General features: G+C 41.9%; 1 protein-coding gene across 1 annotated transcript in view; it reads right to left on the bottom strand.

The window, feature by feature from the left end:
• Positions 1-371: 371 nt before the first annotated feature.
• FAM135B (family with sequence similarity 135 member B) overlaps positions 372-15,730 on the bottom strand; it is a 180,894-nt gene continuing 165,535 nt past the window's right edge. Inside the window, exons 13-19 of the mRNA XM_045561074.1 lie at positions 14,945-15,111; positions 12,377-12,468; positions 9,767-9,864; positions 8,252-8,403; positions 6,097-6,207; positions 5,314-5,427; positions 372-902 (exon numbers count right to left, since the gene is read on the bottom strand). Of these exons, the coding sequence (XP_045417030.1) occupies positions 697-902; positions 5,314-5,427; positions 6,097-6,207; positions 8,252-8,403; positions 9,767-9,864; positions 12,377-12,468; positions 14,945-15,111 (940 nt within the window). The 3' untranslated portion in view covers positions 372-696. The remainder of the gene's footprint in view (positions 903-5,313; positions 5,428-6,096; positions 6,208-8,251; positions 8,404-9,766; positions 9,865-12,376; positions 12,469-14,944; positions 15,112-15,730) is intronic.

The following is a 15,730-nucleotide window of genomic DNA, read 5'->3' as shown; positions in this document are numbered from 1 at the left end:
AACTGTATGTCCCCTAGAGATGTGTTTGTTTGTAGCAAATGTATGTTTACCAATAGTGTCACCTTTATCCCTCCTTAAGTCACCGCACTCACTGCTGTAATGAAATGCAACTGGGATTGATAAAGCATTCCTTTGTCTCTCGTTTTGAAAACATAAAGAGAGAATATGAACATGGGCATCACATTTGCTTGAACAAGTGGCACATTTGAATCTATTAAGAGTTCTAAATATGTTCCACTTCTGCGCAGAGGTTAACCTGAGTTCTGAAATGCTTGTGTGCACTCGATTTAATCAAAAATGATAAAGCTATGAGCTAGTGACATACTGTACAAATCTAGTTAAACTGGAGCAACCTCTCAGTGAGCCAGTGGTGGTTAAAAAGGTGGGCTCACCAACTCCAAGTATCCTGTCCCTTTTTTGGTCTCATATTTTTCCTAGAAAGCATCTTGAATGAGACTCCAGATGGCTAGACAAATTCAAGCAAAGTCTGTTGTCATTTATACTCTTTGTTGGGCTTTCCCAAATCTCCAAAAGCACCTCTAATGTCCGGTTCCACCCAGCCTCCACACCTCACCACCGTCCTCTTGGAGCTTCACCTTGAAATGATGAGGTCTATAAAAGCATGTCTCAGCTAAAGCTCTGGATCAATCTTAATCGCTTCTGGTGAGTTACCCAAGGCTTGCTCCCACAAAGCCACTACTTGAAATAGTTGAGTCCCGCCACCAAGAAAAACTTCTCTAGGAAGAGTTCTGAATCCAGAACAGCGATGTGGGCTGCACGGCCGATCAGGGTGTTGGCAGTGTTGGGCAGCGCGTGGAACACATTGTGTCGGATTAAAGTGCAGTCCTTGGCTTCAACCAGAGGGCCCAGAAGGTTGTTGATCATTTCCGCATAAACTGGCCCTGTAAGCAGGGAAGAAAGATATGAGGCTGGTCCAGAAGTTAGCAGTGGAATCTAGAGAAAAACACTGGAAGTGTGTCAGGATCCTATTCCTGAGCAGACCTTTATATACCAGTTTCCAACATCCTCCTAATGTTAGGGAAATAGATAGGAAATAAAATTAAAGTTCTCTTTGTCTAGTCAGATTACAAAAGCCAGGGTCAGAAGGAGGCTTCCACATGGTGGCTTTGGGGACCCATGCGTTAGAAGCTATGACAGAATGGGGGTGGGCAGGTATTTGTGTTTCTCAGTGCAGGACTGTGCCTCTTAGCAGATCAGAGAAGGAGGTGTGCATGCACTAGGGAAGACCCTCAGAGATTCAAGTTCTATTTCAGGGGACCTTAGGGGCTGGAGACACATCTCAATAGAGAAGAGGAAGCAGACGTCTCCAGATGTCATGCATTATACAAGCCGTGTGGCATTTCACCCTTCTCCCCTGATTCTGGGTGCCAGGTAGAAGGAGGAGGAGAATGCAGTTTTCTTCTTGTTGGTTTGTTTTTACAATTGGGAGTCTGAATGGACTATGCTTCCACCCAAAAGTGACTCAACTGCAATTTTGCCTCAGTGGAGGTGTTAAAGCCATGCAGTGCAATTGAGCTGCTGAACAATAAATTTGCACACCTGAGTCAACAAATCATACCTCTCAGGCCTGTGTTCTTCTCTTTTGTAAAACTGTTCATGAAACTTTTATATCATACATCTGATCACACCTTCTGTAATGATCCTGAGAGCTCGGATATTTTACTTTTGACTGATAAGGGAGACAGTGATCAGAGGTGGTGAGATAAGCCTCGTCCAAATAACCAGGTCTGTTTTATGAAGCCAGTACGGCACCCCCAGTTAGCATGGGGAGAGGACAGGTCCCATTTAACAGTCCACCAGCCTCACTCTGGATGTTCCTCAGTGCCATGTGCACAAACCCACACTGTTTCCTTTCCCCTCAAGTCATCAGCAGGGGAGACCACTTGCAGCTCTGCTTTCCCAGGCTGGGAAGGGCAGCTGGACGCCCCATCATGCCAGGAGCCTTTGCATTTGTCTTTTTTTCTCCCTTCTGAGAGTCTTGGTAGGAGCTTTGAAGTAAAGGAAGTTGAAATGTAAAATTGAAATAATTAGGGATTTGGCTGTGAACAATCTCTTTTTAGCCAAGTCTATCCCGCTGAAAAGAACTTGGGGTTAAGTTAAAGTGTATGATCCTTCCCAAGAGCTCATTAATGTTTTAATATAGTGGTCATTACAATAGGTAATAATATGCTAACAGGTTATCATGCTATAAAAATGTTATGCATTAAGTATTCTTTTCAGAGGGAAAATGAAAATCAGCCAAAATTCAGCAACAAAGGAATGGTTACATTAACCATGCTTCATGGACTGGTTAAATAATTTTATACCCCTTTAAAATGATGTATATGAATACTAAATAATAACAGGAATAATGCATGAATGTTGCCAATAAGTGGAAATAGAGGCATATTTTTGTTACATCCATTCCATAATTTGTTTCAATTGCACATGCAATAAAAGTCAGAAGGTCATTTATTAGGAACAAAAGTCATTCAAAATGTAGTGATTACTCAACCACACAACCAAATCACTTTCTGCTGAAACTGTTATTAGTTTCAAAAGCTCTTTTCTTTCTTTTTTTTTCAGATGGTCTCACTCTGTTACTCAGGCTAGAGTGCAGTGGCATCATCATAGCTCAATACAACCTCAAACTCCTGGGCTCAAGCAATCCTCCTGCTGCAGCCTCCTGAATAGCTGGGACTACAGGCACACACAACCATGTCGGCTAATTTTTCTATTTTTTGTAGAGACGGGGGTCTCCCTATGTTGCTCAGGCTGGTCTTGAACTTCTGGCCTCAAGCCATCCTCCCGCCTTGGCCATCCAAAGGGCTAGAATTACAAACTTGAGCCACTGCGTCCAGCCTGGTTCCATAAGCTCTTGAAGCAATCCTTGGTAATTTTTTTTTAAACATATATAGCAAACCTTTAATTTTTTTTCCTGTGAATGTGGTACCATTTTTATCTTCATTGACTTTTGAGATAGGAGCAAATTATCTACATGACAATGTAGTGAATAAATTGGGAGGTTACACAAAGATAGAGGAGGTTGGGAGGTATTTTATTTTAAAACTTTTGATAAATAGAAATATTGGTACTTCTTCCAGGAAAAAAAAAAAACCCTTAAAAGCAATAATCACATATAAAGTAAACTGCATATCAAATTTTTATATGTTTAATTCACCAACTAAGCCATATTTCTTAATGCTCATTTAAAAATATAACAGAAAATATGAAGTTAAGAAAAGGGAGTGCTGTTTTTCTCACGATGACTGGCAGGATCATTAATCAATTTAAGTCATATATAAACATCCTATGAAGGTGGATGGATTTTCCTTAAATAGCCATTGTGAAGATTAAATGAAGTAAGTGAAGTGCCTGAATTGTTCCTGGCACATAGTAAATACAGCTTTGCTAGTATTCTAGAGCAGGGATGGGCAAATTTTCTCTGAAAATATTTTAGACTTTCTAGGACACACAGTCTCTGTCATAACTACTCAACTTAGCTAGGCAACTTTAGCATAAAAGTAGCCATGCATAATATGTAGATGAAGGGGTGTGGCTATTGTGGCTATGTTATAATAAAACTTTATTTACACTTTGAGAATCAGATAGGGTTGTGGATCATAGTTGTTGACCCTTGTTCTTAAGCCTTTACCAGGTTAAAGTTTCACCAAAAATACGTTTCTATGTCAGGGAAATAAAGTAGGCAAGGAAAATTAGCAAATTCCTGCACAAGGAAAATATTTGGAGATCTATTGGTAATAACTGTGTTTGGTAAAGCCTGAACTTAAAACCAAGTCATTGACTTTTCGTTTATTGTCACAGGTCTTTGTTTATAATGGTGTTCCATGGACAATTTGAAATAATAAAAAAATGGATAAGATATATATGAGAAAAGCACTAATATTTAAAAATTATTAGCAAACATCTTTAAATTAATATTTAATCTCAGAGATAGTAGGCCCAGATAGGCATGCACTAATATACTCTAGGTGTAGCTGATGTCATTATTTTAGGTGAAAATCTGGCAAAAAACTTCAAAAGTATTAGCTAATTAATATTTTCCTCCAATAATACCACTACTGGGAGTCGATTTTAATGATTGACTTATAAAAAATATACAAAGTTTTTCATCACATAATTTTTAAAAAACTTCTGGAAGCAATCTATATATAAAAATAATTGGGACACTGTTAATCAAATTATGGTATACCCATAAATATAGTATATAATTCTTAAAATGTTTATACTGATATTTTATTAACATGGACAAATGAATATGACATCATTCTCATCAGACCATACCAAAAAATTACAACTTTTAATATGAATACAGATGCAAAGAGACTAAAAGAAAAACCTGAAAGGCAAGTGGTAGTAGAGGTACAATTGGATATGATCACAAGTTATTTAAATAGGCTTGCCTTTTCGAAATGTTCCATAATGGGACAGTTTTCAATCAGAAAAAGTATCATTTTGCAATGTGCCTCATGTTATTTTTCAGTACATATTCTAGACAGTATAAAGCACAATGCTATTTATTATTATAATTAATATTCAAATTTTTTTTGGTCAAAATTCCTATTGGATTTTCTAGGTCCCAGTAAAAATTTTGGATATACCCATCTATACATTGGCATCAAATTTTTGGACCTTTGGTGGACTACTTTTTAAAAAATGCCTTAAATATAACAAAAATACCATTTACTTAAAAAAAAAAAAACAATCAAAATGCCTGACATAGAAATAGACTAATTAATCAAAGGAGACCAGGAATGCCAGCTCATGTTCCTATCCTGGTTGCCTGGAAAACACCTACTTGTCCTATAAAACCTAACTCAGATGTCACCTCCATGGATCTTTGCCTGACTCTGCCCTATGTCATATCCACCTTCCTTGCTACATCCATGCATTGAGCATTCTTTTATTTGTTGACTCATCACATTGTACTGTCATTGCTAGTGGTTGCCTGATGCCCCAGCTAGACAATGGCCTGAGGGCCAGGCCTGTCTCAGGAATTCTACATCCCAGCTATCTTATTTCAGTGGCTGGCACACAACAGGACTGAACAAAAGTTCATAATCTAATAAGCACATGACTTTTTTTACACAAAAGCAGCATCTAGGACAATAGCATTGAGGTATGTACACACACACAGGTGAGCCATCCCCAGCCCATCACACCATTCTGAGATAAACATGGCACTACATTACCCAGAGCCCAGGTGTTCCTAACAGGCACAGTGCATTTCCTGGATTTACTGTTGTTTCTTAAATCAGAAAGCCCCTAAGGAAAACATTAAATGCAGCTTACCTGTGTGTCTGTCTTTGAGGGCAGTTTTACACATTTCGATCCTGGCTGAATGAAATGGCACGTAGCGGTCTTGCGGAGAAGCAACCAGCACGACATTTTTAAAATACTGCAGCCCTGTAACAATTAGCCAGTTGAGTGTTTTATACTCAGCAAGTTTCAACTTGGAGGCGTAGGGGTATGAGAAGAGCCAATGTTCACAGAATGATGGATAGTGGATGACCGAACCGGGCTTGCGTGGCAGGACTGAGCAGGCCACTCCGTCAGCAGCCTGGCTCCCTCGCTGGCCATGGAGACCACACAGCCATGATTATTATCGCTGCCGTCTTGTGTGGTCATTCCCATGACGCAGGCAGGGTCTTCACACCTTGTGCACTTCCACGTTACAGAGTGCCAGTGAAGGCGTAATACCAGGCCTTCCTGAGAACAGCCCCTCTCCCACTGCACAGTCAACAGAATGCTGCATCTTCCCTTTTTATAGGTGGGCCTGTACCTGGGTGAAGTTGGCCCAGCTGGGCCTGTGCAATTAGAACATTAAAAGCTTGGTGGGAAGTGGAAGCTACAGCTTCTGTGTGTCAAGATGACCCCATACACATCTCGGTTCTCATCTCTTATGTGCCCCATATGTGATAGGCCAAGAGAAGCAGGGTTCTTGGGTAGCTGTTGGCTTCCCAATGAGTTAAACCAGCTTTGCATGTGCATTAATCAACATAGCATTAAAGCTAATTTGCGTCTCAGGAGCTGGCTCTCAAACTCATGAATGCAGGTGCGTAGGAAACCACCCACCTGTTTTTTGGCTTAGTTGATAGAGGAAACATTTGCGCAAATCAGCATTATCCCTGAAGGTCAGCTGCAGTAGAGACCCAGACTTCTTCAATTTCTGCATGAGCCACAAGCCTGGGAAGACAAGATTTAAAAAACACACCAAAAATCAAAAACATAAAACAAAAAAGAATTGCAGTGGAATTGGGAAAAGATTAATGATAAATTGCAAAGTTTGGTTAAGAGAGTAGTAGGCATTTTAGCAAATACTTGGGAAGTCAGAGGTAAATTTGTATTCTTATGCACTGGTGGCACAGATATAAAATCATCCTGCAAAATGATACAGCAACAGGCTTTGGAGTCACGAAACTATCCATACCTTTTGATCCATTCAATCTCCTGAAAAATGAAGCCTAAGGACATAACACTCAATATGAAAAGTATGTAAGAACAATCCTTACAGATGCATTTAGGATACTGTAAAACTAGTAAACATCTTATTTCAGAACCCATCCATTCAGCTATGCTTATGCAAACACCAACATTGATGAGTGTAAGTATGTCACCACAACAAATGAATGTGATAGAAGCACAAGGAAATAAACAAGATACAGTGTTATTATATTGATTTTTATGTCAACGTGTAAGTGTGCACAGATAAGTAGAACGGACTATACAAACTTATTCTAGATATGCTAGACTGGAAGAATTACTGGTGTTGCCTCATTTTTTAATGTTTTGTGATATTGCAAGATTACTTTATAATTATGGGGGAAAATGTGCTTTAACTCATTGTTTTTGCCCAAAGAATGGCTTCCTTGGTTTGTGAAGACAGAGTGCAGAGGAAAGTACTTCTACTTGTTATGTGTCAATGTGTCAGATAACTCATGTTCACAAGTAATGGCCTCAAAATAAAAGTAAACGAAGTAATCTGACCCATGTCAGGAGGAAACCATCAGCGTGTAGGGAGGGTACAGGGAACAGTGGCAGAGGCCTGGAAGATTGGCAGGGATAGGGGAGCTCATCAGGGGCGACCCTAATGCCACATAATGGGTTTGAACAATTAGGGATGGATATATTTGTTAGGAACATGATTTAATAAACTATTTATTATTATATAAGACCCAAGGACCTACTTGGGCTTCCATCCACCAAATCATGTCACTTGCTCGGCTCACACCCCATTAGTAGGATCTACACTACCAGGTCTGCAGGGTGAGTCTAACGTCCCTTCGTGTCACGGGAGGCCTTTCAGTGCCTGGCTCCTGCTGAGTGAGGGCTTCGTCATCATCTCCTGCCCCGTCAGGACATGCTGCATTTCTGTCACAAAGAACTACCTGCAGTTTGCTGATTATACCAGATTATACCATATTGTTACATGTGCTATTTCTTCTGCAAAGAAAACACTTTCCACCATTCAATGTCTTGAAAATTCTGCTCATCTTCCAAAATATGTTGAGCCCTGCTTCTTTACCCTCTGTGACACGCTTCCCTTACAACACAGATGAAATCGGGACAGCCTCAAAGCCATACAAGCAAGCAATAGACAGCTATATCCAGCTTTCCATAAATGCTAGCGAACTTCATGTTCCTTCCCCTGTTTAATCCTCAAGAATTCTATGACACACACACACCAATGTGTCATAGATATGTATACACACATAGACCATATACATATCTATATGCATATACACATACACATGCCATAAATGTATTCATACATACACATAAACATATATACATAATACACACGATCTCCATTTCACAAACAAGGAAAATGAGTATCACGGAGATTAAATGTCTTGGCCTGAGTCTTCCCTCAGTGTCTTGGCCAGAACTTAACCACAGGATGCTCATGGAAATGACACAATTCAGAGTCCATGTTCTTTTCATCACAACATTGTGCCTTGTCAATCTTTTCTAACCAAAAACCCATGAACATCACCTTTTTGCTCACAGAAATTTGAAGGCAGAAAAGATCTTAGAAAACATCTAGTCTCACTTTACTCAGCTCACACACAAACAGGCCACATTTCTCAGCCCAGGCCTCTTTCCACCATTCCCCGCTTAGAAGAGGCTCCGAAGTCACAGGATTCCATCAAGAACTTCTGCCTCCAGTTTCGGGTCCCCAGTGCCCCAGATGAATTTTGAGAAGTGACGAGGCTTGGAGAAGTCTTACCTGTACTAACCAGAGTACTGTTGTTGTACAGGGTCCCCAGGTGAGGCCCAGACAGTGACAGGAACGTGTGGAGTTTGTTGAGATAATACCGGAACCGGGGCCGTGTAAGAACTGACCTGATGATGATGTTGCCAAGGGAGTGGCCAATGAAGCTGTGTGGAGACAGAAAGGGTGCAGGTGAGTGCCACGGTGAAGGCCGCTGCTGGGGAGGTGCTGGCTGCACCTGTCCTGGGGCCAGCGCCCTACACCCTGCAGTGGGTTGAGGGGAGCTGGCAGAGAGAATGGGGGCGGCTAATTCGCCCTCATCAGGTTCCCAAACTCTGGCCGTGTTAACCCTGATATGAGGTTTTCAGGGATGGTAGTTCTGTGCCCAGAGTGGTCAGAGGAGAAGCATGCATATTTTGCATTATCAGAGCCCCTCCCCCTCCCATGTGGTCTCCAGGCCTTCTCAGTCTACCTGGAGGAAGGGAGGGGTCCTTTCTGAAATGCACCTCTGGGTATTGAACCCTCCCGGTCATTAAAAGGGTAACATCCCAACTCCTTAGCCTGCTGATGAGGCCATTCCTAACCTGACTTTGGATGACCTCTGTGACGTTACTCATTCCCTCCTGCACCGCTGTTTATTTCCTGACCTGCCCATTCTCAGCCTACGTTGTATATGACCCCCTCCTACAGGGTCTGCTCCAGCCGTGCTGCTACTTACAGATCCCTGGATTCAACACATCATTACTTTCAAATTAAACAATTATTTAGTGAAACCCTATTTATGAGAGGTGTACTCCCTACCTTTTCTCATGATAAGCATGAAACCAGGGAAAGGAGGAAATGAACGTTAGCTTACGAAGTTGCATTGCCTAGCTTGCATTCTTTTATTTTTATTTAACCTCTATAGGCCTCAGAGTCATTTATAGAATTAAGGGAGTGATATTTTATCTCTGAACACTAAATGGGATAATGCCTATCAAGGGATTAGCATAATATCTGCATAATTGAATGCTCAACAAATGTAAGCTACTTATTATCATCTTAATCACTGAAATATTTAGACCAAGTTATTTGTTATAGCCACTGAAACCCTCTCATTGGGCAGGCATTCAGCTTTTTGATGCATTGTCTCAGTGCTAGTTCCACTTAATAGATAAAGACCCAGAAGCTCAGAGATTTAGAAAGGATTTAGAAAGATTATAAAAGGTCACACACCTGGTAGACTGAGATTCAAACTTATAAATGTTATAAGAACAAGAATTCAAACCTAGGAATTCTTGTTTTAAGTCCAATATTCTTTCTTTCTCCTGAGCTACAAAATGTTTCTTCTCCCCAACACATACTGTGACAGACAAGAGTGTGTCCATCAACCCTGGTACTCCTGCTCTAATGTAATCTACTCCATTAACAGTCACACAATAACCTAGCCCAGTGGTACACAGAAAGCATCATAGCAAACTTGCATACAGCAAACACTCAAAAATGACCCCCTCCTTCCCCCAGCATTAACTACCTGTGGTTTCCTTTTACCTAATTCGGGATATGGAGAGGTTGTACAACTGAATGTGTTGAATGATTTCATCCAATAACCGATCCGTCATGGTATCAAAATCTGCAAATGTGTCCATCTGGAAGAAGAGAGAGGAACAGGGTGTTGGGCAGGTTTGTGGCCAAGTCTGACTCTGCACAGCCTGCCTTCTCCGTGAAACACCATGGTGCACTCTGGGGGTGTGCCTAAGCCTGACGTTAGAGTCGCAGAGGGAAGTTTGACTTTAGGACAAAAGGCCCACAGACTGGGGCTCTAATGAAGAAACATGGAGATGCTGAAGCATCCTCAGTTAGGAGAGTGACTGAAAACCAAAGGGGGCGATGGGAGAGAGAGAGAAGAGTAACAAGCACGTGGCGTCCACACCAAGACAGGCCTCACTCCAAAGCCCCCGCCCTCTATCTGGCACAGCCTGCAGAGTGTGCAATAAGGCCATGCCCACAGGGCATATACCGGCTTTGGGGAGGATCCTAAAGCCACCCAAGAAGACTGGCTGAAGGATTCAAGAGCATAAAAGGAAGAAGAGAAATGTCACACATGTCTTTGCATATCTGAAGGGGGGGCATGGGGGACACACACTAGATTGGTTTCTATAACTTCAAGTGTTGACCTTAGGAAACTTGGATAGAAACCATGGGGAAGCAGATTTGGGGTCAACATTAAAAAAAAAAAAATTAAAGTTTCTCGTAAGTGGTGCTGTCCTACATTGTCAGGAGCTGCCCGGAGCTGTGCTGTGCTCCAGGCTGGGAAAGGTGAACAAGAGGTCTCCTGAGTGTTCCTCAGGGTGGTGGAGAAGAGAGTGTGTGGCAGGGAAAAGGAGAGGTTCGGAGAAGGCCTCTAGCACCCACTGCCACCTGCCACCCAGTGAGCCTCACGGCACAAGAGGATAAAGCAACTGCCAAGTCTCTTAGCCTTCCCGGGACAGGAAAGAACCATGTCTGCAGCTCTCCTGCCATGGGGCCTGTGCCCCGGACCTGTTGCTCCCCTGTCTACCCCTCAGTCTTCTTATCTCCTAAAGGGGGACAGCATAGCCTGCAGAGTGTGCAACCACATTAAAGACTGTGTAAAATATATGTAACACACCTATGGCAGATGCTGCTATTATCATTACCTCTAACCTTTCGGAGCCTGTTTCCTCCACTGTAAAATATTAATTCAACAGATTAATCATTAAATAAATGGTTGTAATTATGAGGCCCGAGTTAAGCATGATGAGAAATGCTTTGAAAATCACAGCAGGTTTAAAAAAGAGTATCAGGAACTCCCCAACCAAGGAGTTTGGAAAGGAATATACTACAAATGCATCTGCTTTTACCACTTTCAAAAAGTCATGACAGTGCATTATGGAACATAATCAACACTGAGTGGCCAAATCCTGCAATTAAGTGACTTATAAAGACCCAGCTCTGAAGTTCCTGTGGTATCCGGTTGGAACCCAGCATCAGAGTGTGGCTGGATGCACGCACCCAGAAGGCTGGTTTCATGACCAGATCTCTCAAGCTAACAACACGCATCGTCCCTGAAAAGAAAACCTCACTAGCACAAAACACAAACACGAAGTCAGCCAGTGCCGCTCACTTCCCTGCCCTCTCCTCTGAACACCCTTGGTATCCTCCCTTAGGCCTGGGTCATGTTTGGCCACACATTAAAGGTGGGTTATCTTCCTGGAGATCACGTATGGTGTCTTCCTTTCCAGGCCAGACTGACAGTGGAGCCCTGTGTCACTCCCAGAGCTTCTGTAAGGGGACTGTGGTATCAACATGTAGTAGAACTGCTGTGAAGATGAAATGAGGAAATGGGCACAGAGGACTCAGAAAGCAGTGAATGCTCAAAAAGTGATCTCTTTTCTCTTCCTCTCATTAATACCTCTTTGTACCACATGGTACATGACTTTGTATACAGCAGGTGCCAAAGAGAAGGCAACAGGACTGGGCACTAACAGTGGATAAATGAGGCATTACCTTCCAGTGTTTGCTGCTTGCTATTCTCTGCACAGTTCCCATTCCAATGGCCAAGGGACCCTTTGGTTACAAGCAGGTCTGTGCCTTGAAGGGATACTCGGGACTCATCCCTGTCAAGTTCCGTGGTGTGGGAGCCAGCAACAACTCTCCACCCAGCCCCATCTCTCAGTCATAGGTTCTCTAAAGTTTGATCTACTCGGACAGCTCATTAGGGCCCCAGGCTCTACCTGCCTTGAAATGGCAAAGGCTCCACAGGTCACCTCCGGCTAACGAAGTGGTCATAACCCAGCTTTATTAGTTACATAGATGCTAGTGACAGTTACCTTTCCCCTAGTGTGGATTCATGTATTCCCAAATAGTTTATGCTCCCAGCTGCCACCCGCCCTAATGCCCTGTGAGGTCAACAGGCTCCAGTGACCTAACTCACACGTTTTCATTTCTTACTCTTTTCTCACCCTCCCTAAAGAGAACAGTAGGTCTTTTCTCTCCGCCCCATCCAGGTGACTGGCCAGTGTTCTTTGCAAGGTCTACCTCCTATCTGTGTGAGTCCATAAATGATCACAGTGCCTTTAGGAGGCCCATGCAAGGCATGCCTCTGGGGTTCTTTCGGTTCTAAAGTTTTTGTGGCCATACCTGATTCTTTTCGGACATTAGGAAGTCCAGTTTTCCTCCAGGGAGCCCCAGTTCTATGAAAGTCTTCACCAGCCGGAGGTCCGCACTGTTCCCTGAAAATGACAGAAAACCCCCACCGGGCCCCATGGTTAATCACATATAAGGTGACACACAAGAGATTTATTTCTCCCTTTTCTCCTTTCCCATTGGGTTTTTGCTATTTGGGGGTAAGCAGAAAATAAAAACAACTAAAACAAGTGCTCCCAGGCTGCCCCACCCAGAACACACGCAGAGTCTGGTCCTTCTAGCAGTCCCACCTCAGTGGAGTCATTCCCTGATCTATCAGCACAGGGTTTGAACACTCTCTGTGCAGGGCCAGCGGGAAGTGTACCACCTCCCCTTTTTCCACAGCGAGTTCTGTTTGCCCAGGACATTTTGCAAATGGTGTTGCCTAATGACTGATATGGCACAATGTGACACCTCTTAAATTATTTGCTTAAGACAAACAAAGTCTATCTAATCCTTCCACTTACAGGTAATTAGCAAGCCCCCCAATAGGCCAGTCAAGGCACAGTTATCTAAACAGAACAAGAATCTCCCTTGGGAACAGGAGTCATGACAGAGCAAGCTCCATGGAGGCTCAGTGGTGACAACCAGGGACAGAGGACTGAAAGGTTAAGAAATTGAGGCTGTAGCTAATTGTAGAGGCACAAATGACACAGGAGATGCATTCCTGAGATAAAAACCATGTAAAAATGAATTTGATATAACAGCATAAGATTCTCATTCAAGTACTGTTAGGCATACATTCCATGCAGGTCACAGGAGTTCAGTTGTATCTTAATCAATTTTTGGCCTATTCCTTAAATAGATCAGGTCCCTGTGGAGTTGAAAATTAGAAGCTGCTTATTTGGATATATAGGTTACCTACTTTATCATAGTTTCAAAGTACTTTGTATGCTGTAAGTGAAAATATAATTAATTTAATATCATTCTTTATGAAACTACCCAATGATTCAAAGGAGGATGAAAGTGCCACATGGAATTTGGGGTAACTCCAGATGTTTGGAAGCATCCCTGATCTTTAAGGATGACTCATTATGCCCAAACGCCACCCATGCTGGTGGTCTGTCAGAGCACATGTCCAAACTTGCAGGGTCATAGTCATAAACGGTCATATTATTTTTAAAAAAATGTGTATTTTGTGGTAAAAAGTTAAATGCTATCCATTTTTTCTTTCATTTCTGACAGTAAAATTAGGCTTTTGGGTTTTGCTGTTTTTGTTGTTGTTAAAGTTCCCTAACGGCATTCCAGGACCTGTCTTTAAAAAAAATAAAATACAATGAAAAGTTGGAAGTGTTTGTATTTAGCATAAAGTGTTTATATTAGGAATGAAAATGCCACCACTCCCTTTAGCTACTGAGGAAAAGAGAACCTTCTGCAACTTAAAACTTTCTCAGAAAATATAATTTAATAAGACATTAAACTGAGAACATTGAGATTAATAAAAATCTTGGGCTTATTGCACAACATGAAGAGCTGTGCAAATATTCATAACTGATCAATGTGTACACTTCTCAGTTAATATAAATATACCCTTGGAGACAGAATTTGAACAAAGGCATCCTGTAAAATTCTGAAGAGCTTAGACGTATTCACCTTGAACTAGAGAAGTAACCTTAAAAGAAACCTGTGCTCGGTATCAGCTGTCCTCTGGATGACTTGGTGCCCAGATAGATGACGACGTTACCAACAGCTCAGTTTTCTGACACAAGACAATATGGACAAAGCTGCTCTATCTTTGTAACTTTCTTCTTCTCCCACATGCATGACGGAAAAAAAAAAAAATACAAGCCTATCGTCTGTCCAGATTTCTTATTTTAACAAAATTTGAGAATCTCATCTCATTTTAATGTCATATTACGGAAGTAAAGAGACACAGCCTGGACATGCATGGCATTGAGGGGATGAGTGAGAAAGTTTTCTTTGTCCCTGCAAATCCCAGAACTTGGTAGAGTGACTGGTATAGAAAAGGTCACCCGTAAGTGAGAGATGAATAAAAATGGGAAGAAAAATATCCTAAAGTTCTCAAAATGAGTTCATTTATTCATCCCATGCATTTCTTCCTTTATTCCTGCCATTCTATTGACTCATGAATTCCATCAATTCACACATTCTAATTACTATACTCATACATTTCATTAATATATTCATTCCAGTAACACATTCATTCCATTCGTTCATTCATTCAATTCCTTCTTTTATTTTGTACATTCATCCACCAATTACTCATTCTATTTGTTCATTCATTCCATTTATTTGTTTATTTATTCCATGTATTCCTTCAGCACATGAATCCATTCATTTATGTACTTCATTTACTTGATAGGTTTTTTTTTTTGTGCCAGAGAGATATTTTCTTTGGGAGCAAGGCCATGACATATCCCTAGATTCATCATAGTGACTGTCATTCCACAGTTGTTAATTGTATGTTTTGTTGAGCTAATACCTGATCTAGATTAATTCATAAGTATTATAAATTGTATGCTGTACAGAATTTTGAGGAGGAAGCTTTTTTTCAGAACTCACCATCCAGGCCATGGACACAGACAACCAGGTGAATCCCATCTTCCAAATTTTCTTCCTCTTCCTCTGGTGGGAAATACGGTATATCAGAAGCTAGTACAGATAAGTCACTGTACAGAAATCCTTCAATCTTCAGTTCTTTTTTAAATTTTTCTTTGGCCTGATAAAAACTGGAGAATACACTAATTAATCACAAGCCAAGCCATGTATTTCATGTTGCGCAGGAAATGATGTGGGCTGGTATGCAGGAGTGATGAGTGCCCACGAGCAAAGCGTCTGCTGAGCAGCAAATGCCCAGCGTGAGCCCTCTGGGGAGACAGCAGTGAGTGAAGCTTTGTGCTGAACAAGGAGGTGGCAGCACCCCAAGAAAACCAAAGGTTCTGTGGGTTTTGGCTCTGCAGATTTCTATGTGGTTGCTGCACTGGACAGGAGACAGGGGTGATAGGACTTCCAAGGATCCATACAGCTCCAATGACCCATGCAATCTTTCCAAAGATCTCCCAAGAGCGAAAGCATCTTGACCTGGCACAGAAGCCCCCATGGCCTGGCTTTGCCCTGCTTCTGCAGCATCACATTCCACCACTGCCACCTTCTAACAGTAAATGGCTTTACTTGCATGCCTTGGTGTGTGTGGGTCTGTATGTCTGAAATGCCTTTCCTACTCAGCTATGATGTTTTCTGCCTGCTTACCAGACAAGGTGGTGGTTGCGAACCTGGGCTCAGGACTCAGATTGCCAAGGTTAGAATCTTGGCTTTGACACTTACTTGTCTCTCATCATTATCTATTAT

Source organism: Lemur catta, chromosome 9, assembly GCF_020740605.2.
Source record: "Lemur catta isolate mLemCat1 chromosome 9, mLemCat1.pri, whole genome shotgun sequence".
NCBI classification, from domain to species: Eukaryota; Metazoa; Chordata; class Mammalia; order Primates; family Lemuridae; genus Lemur; species Lemur catta.
Note: the sequence above shows the minus strand (reverse complement) of the source record. Positions and strands in the feature narration are given on the sequence as shown.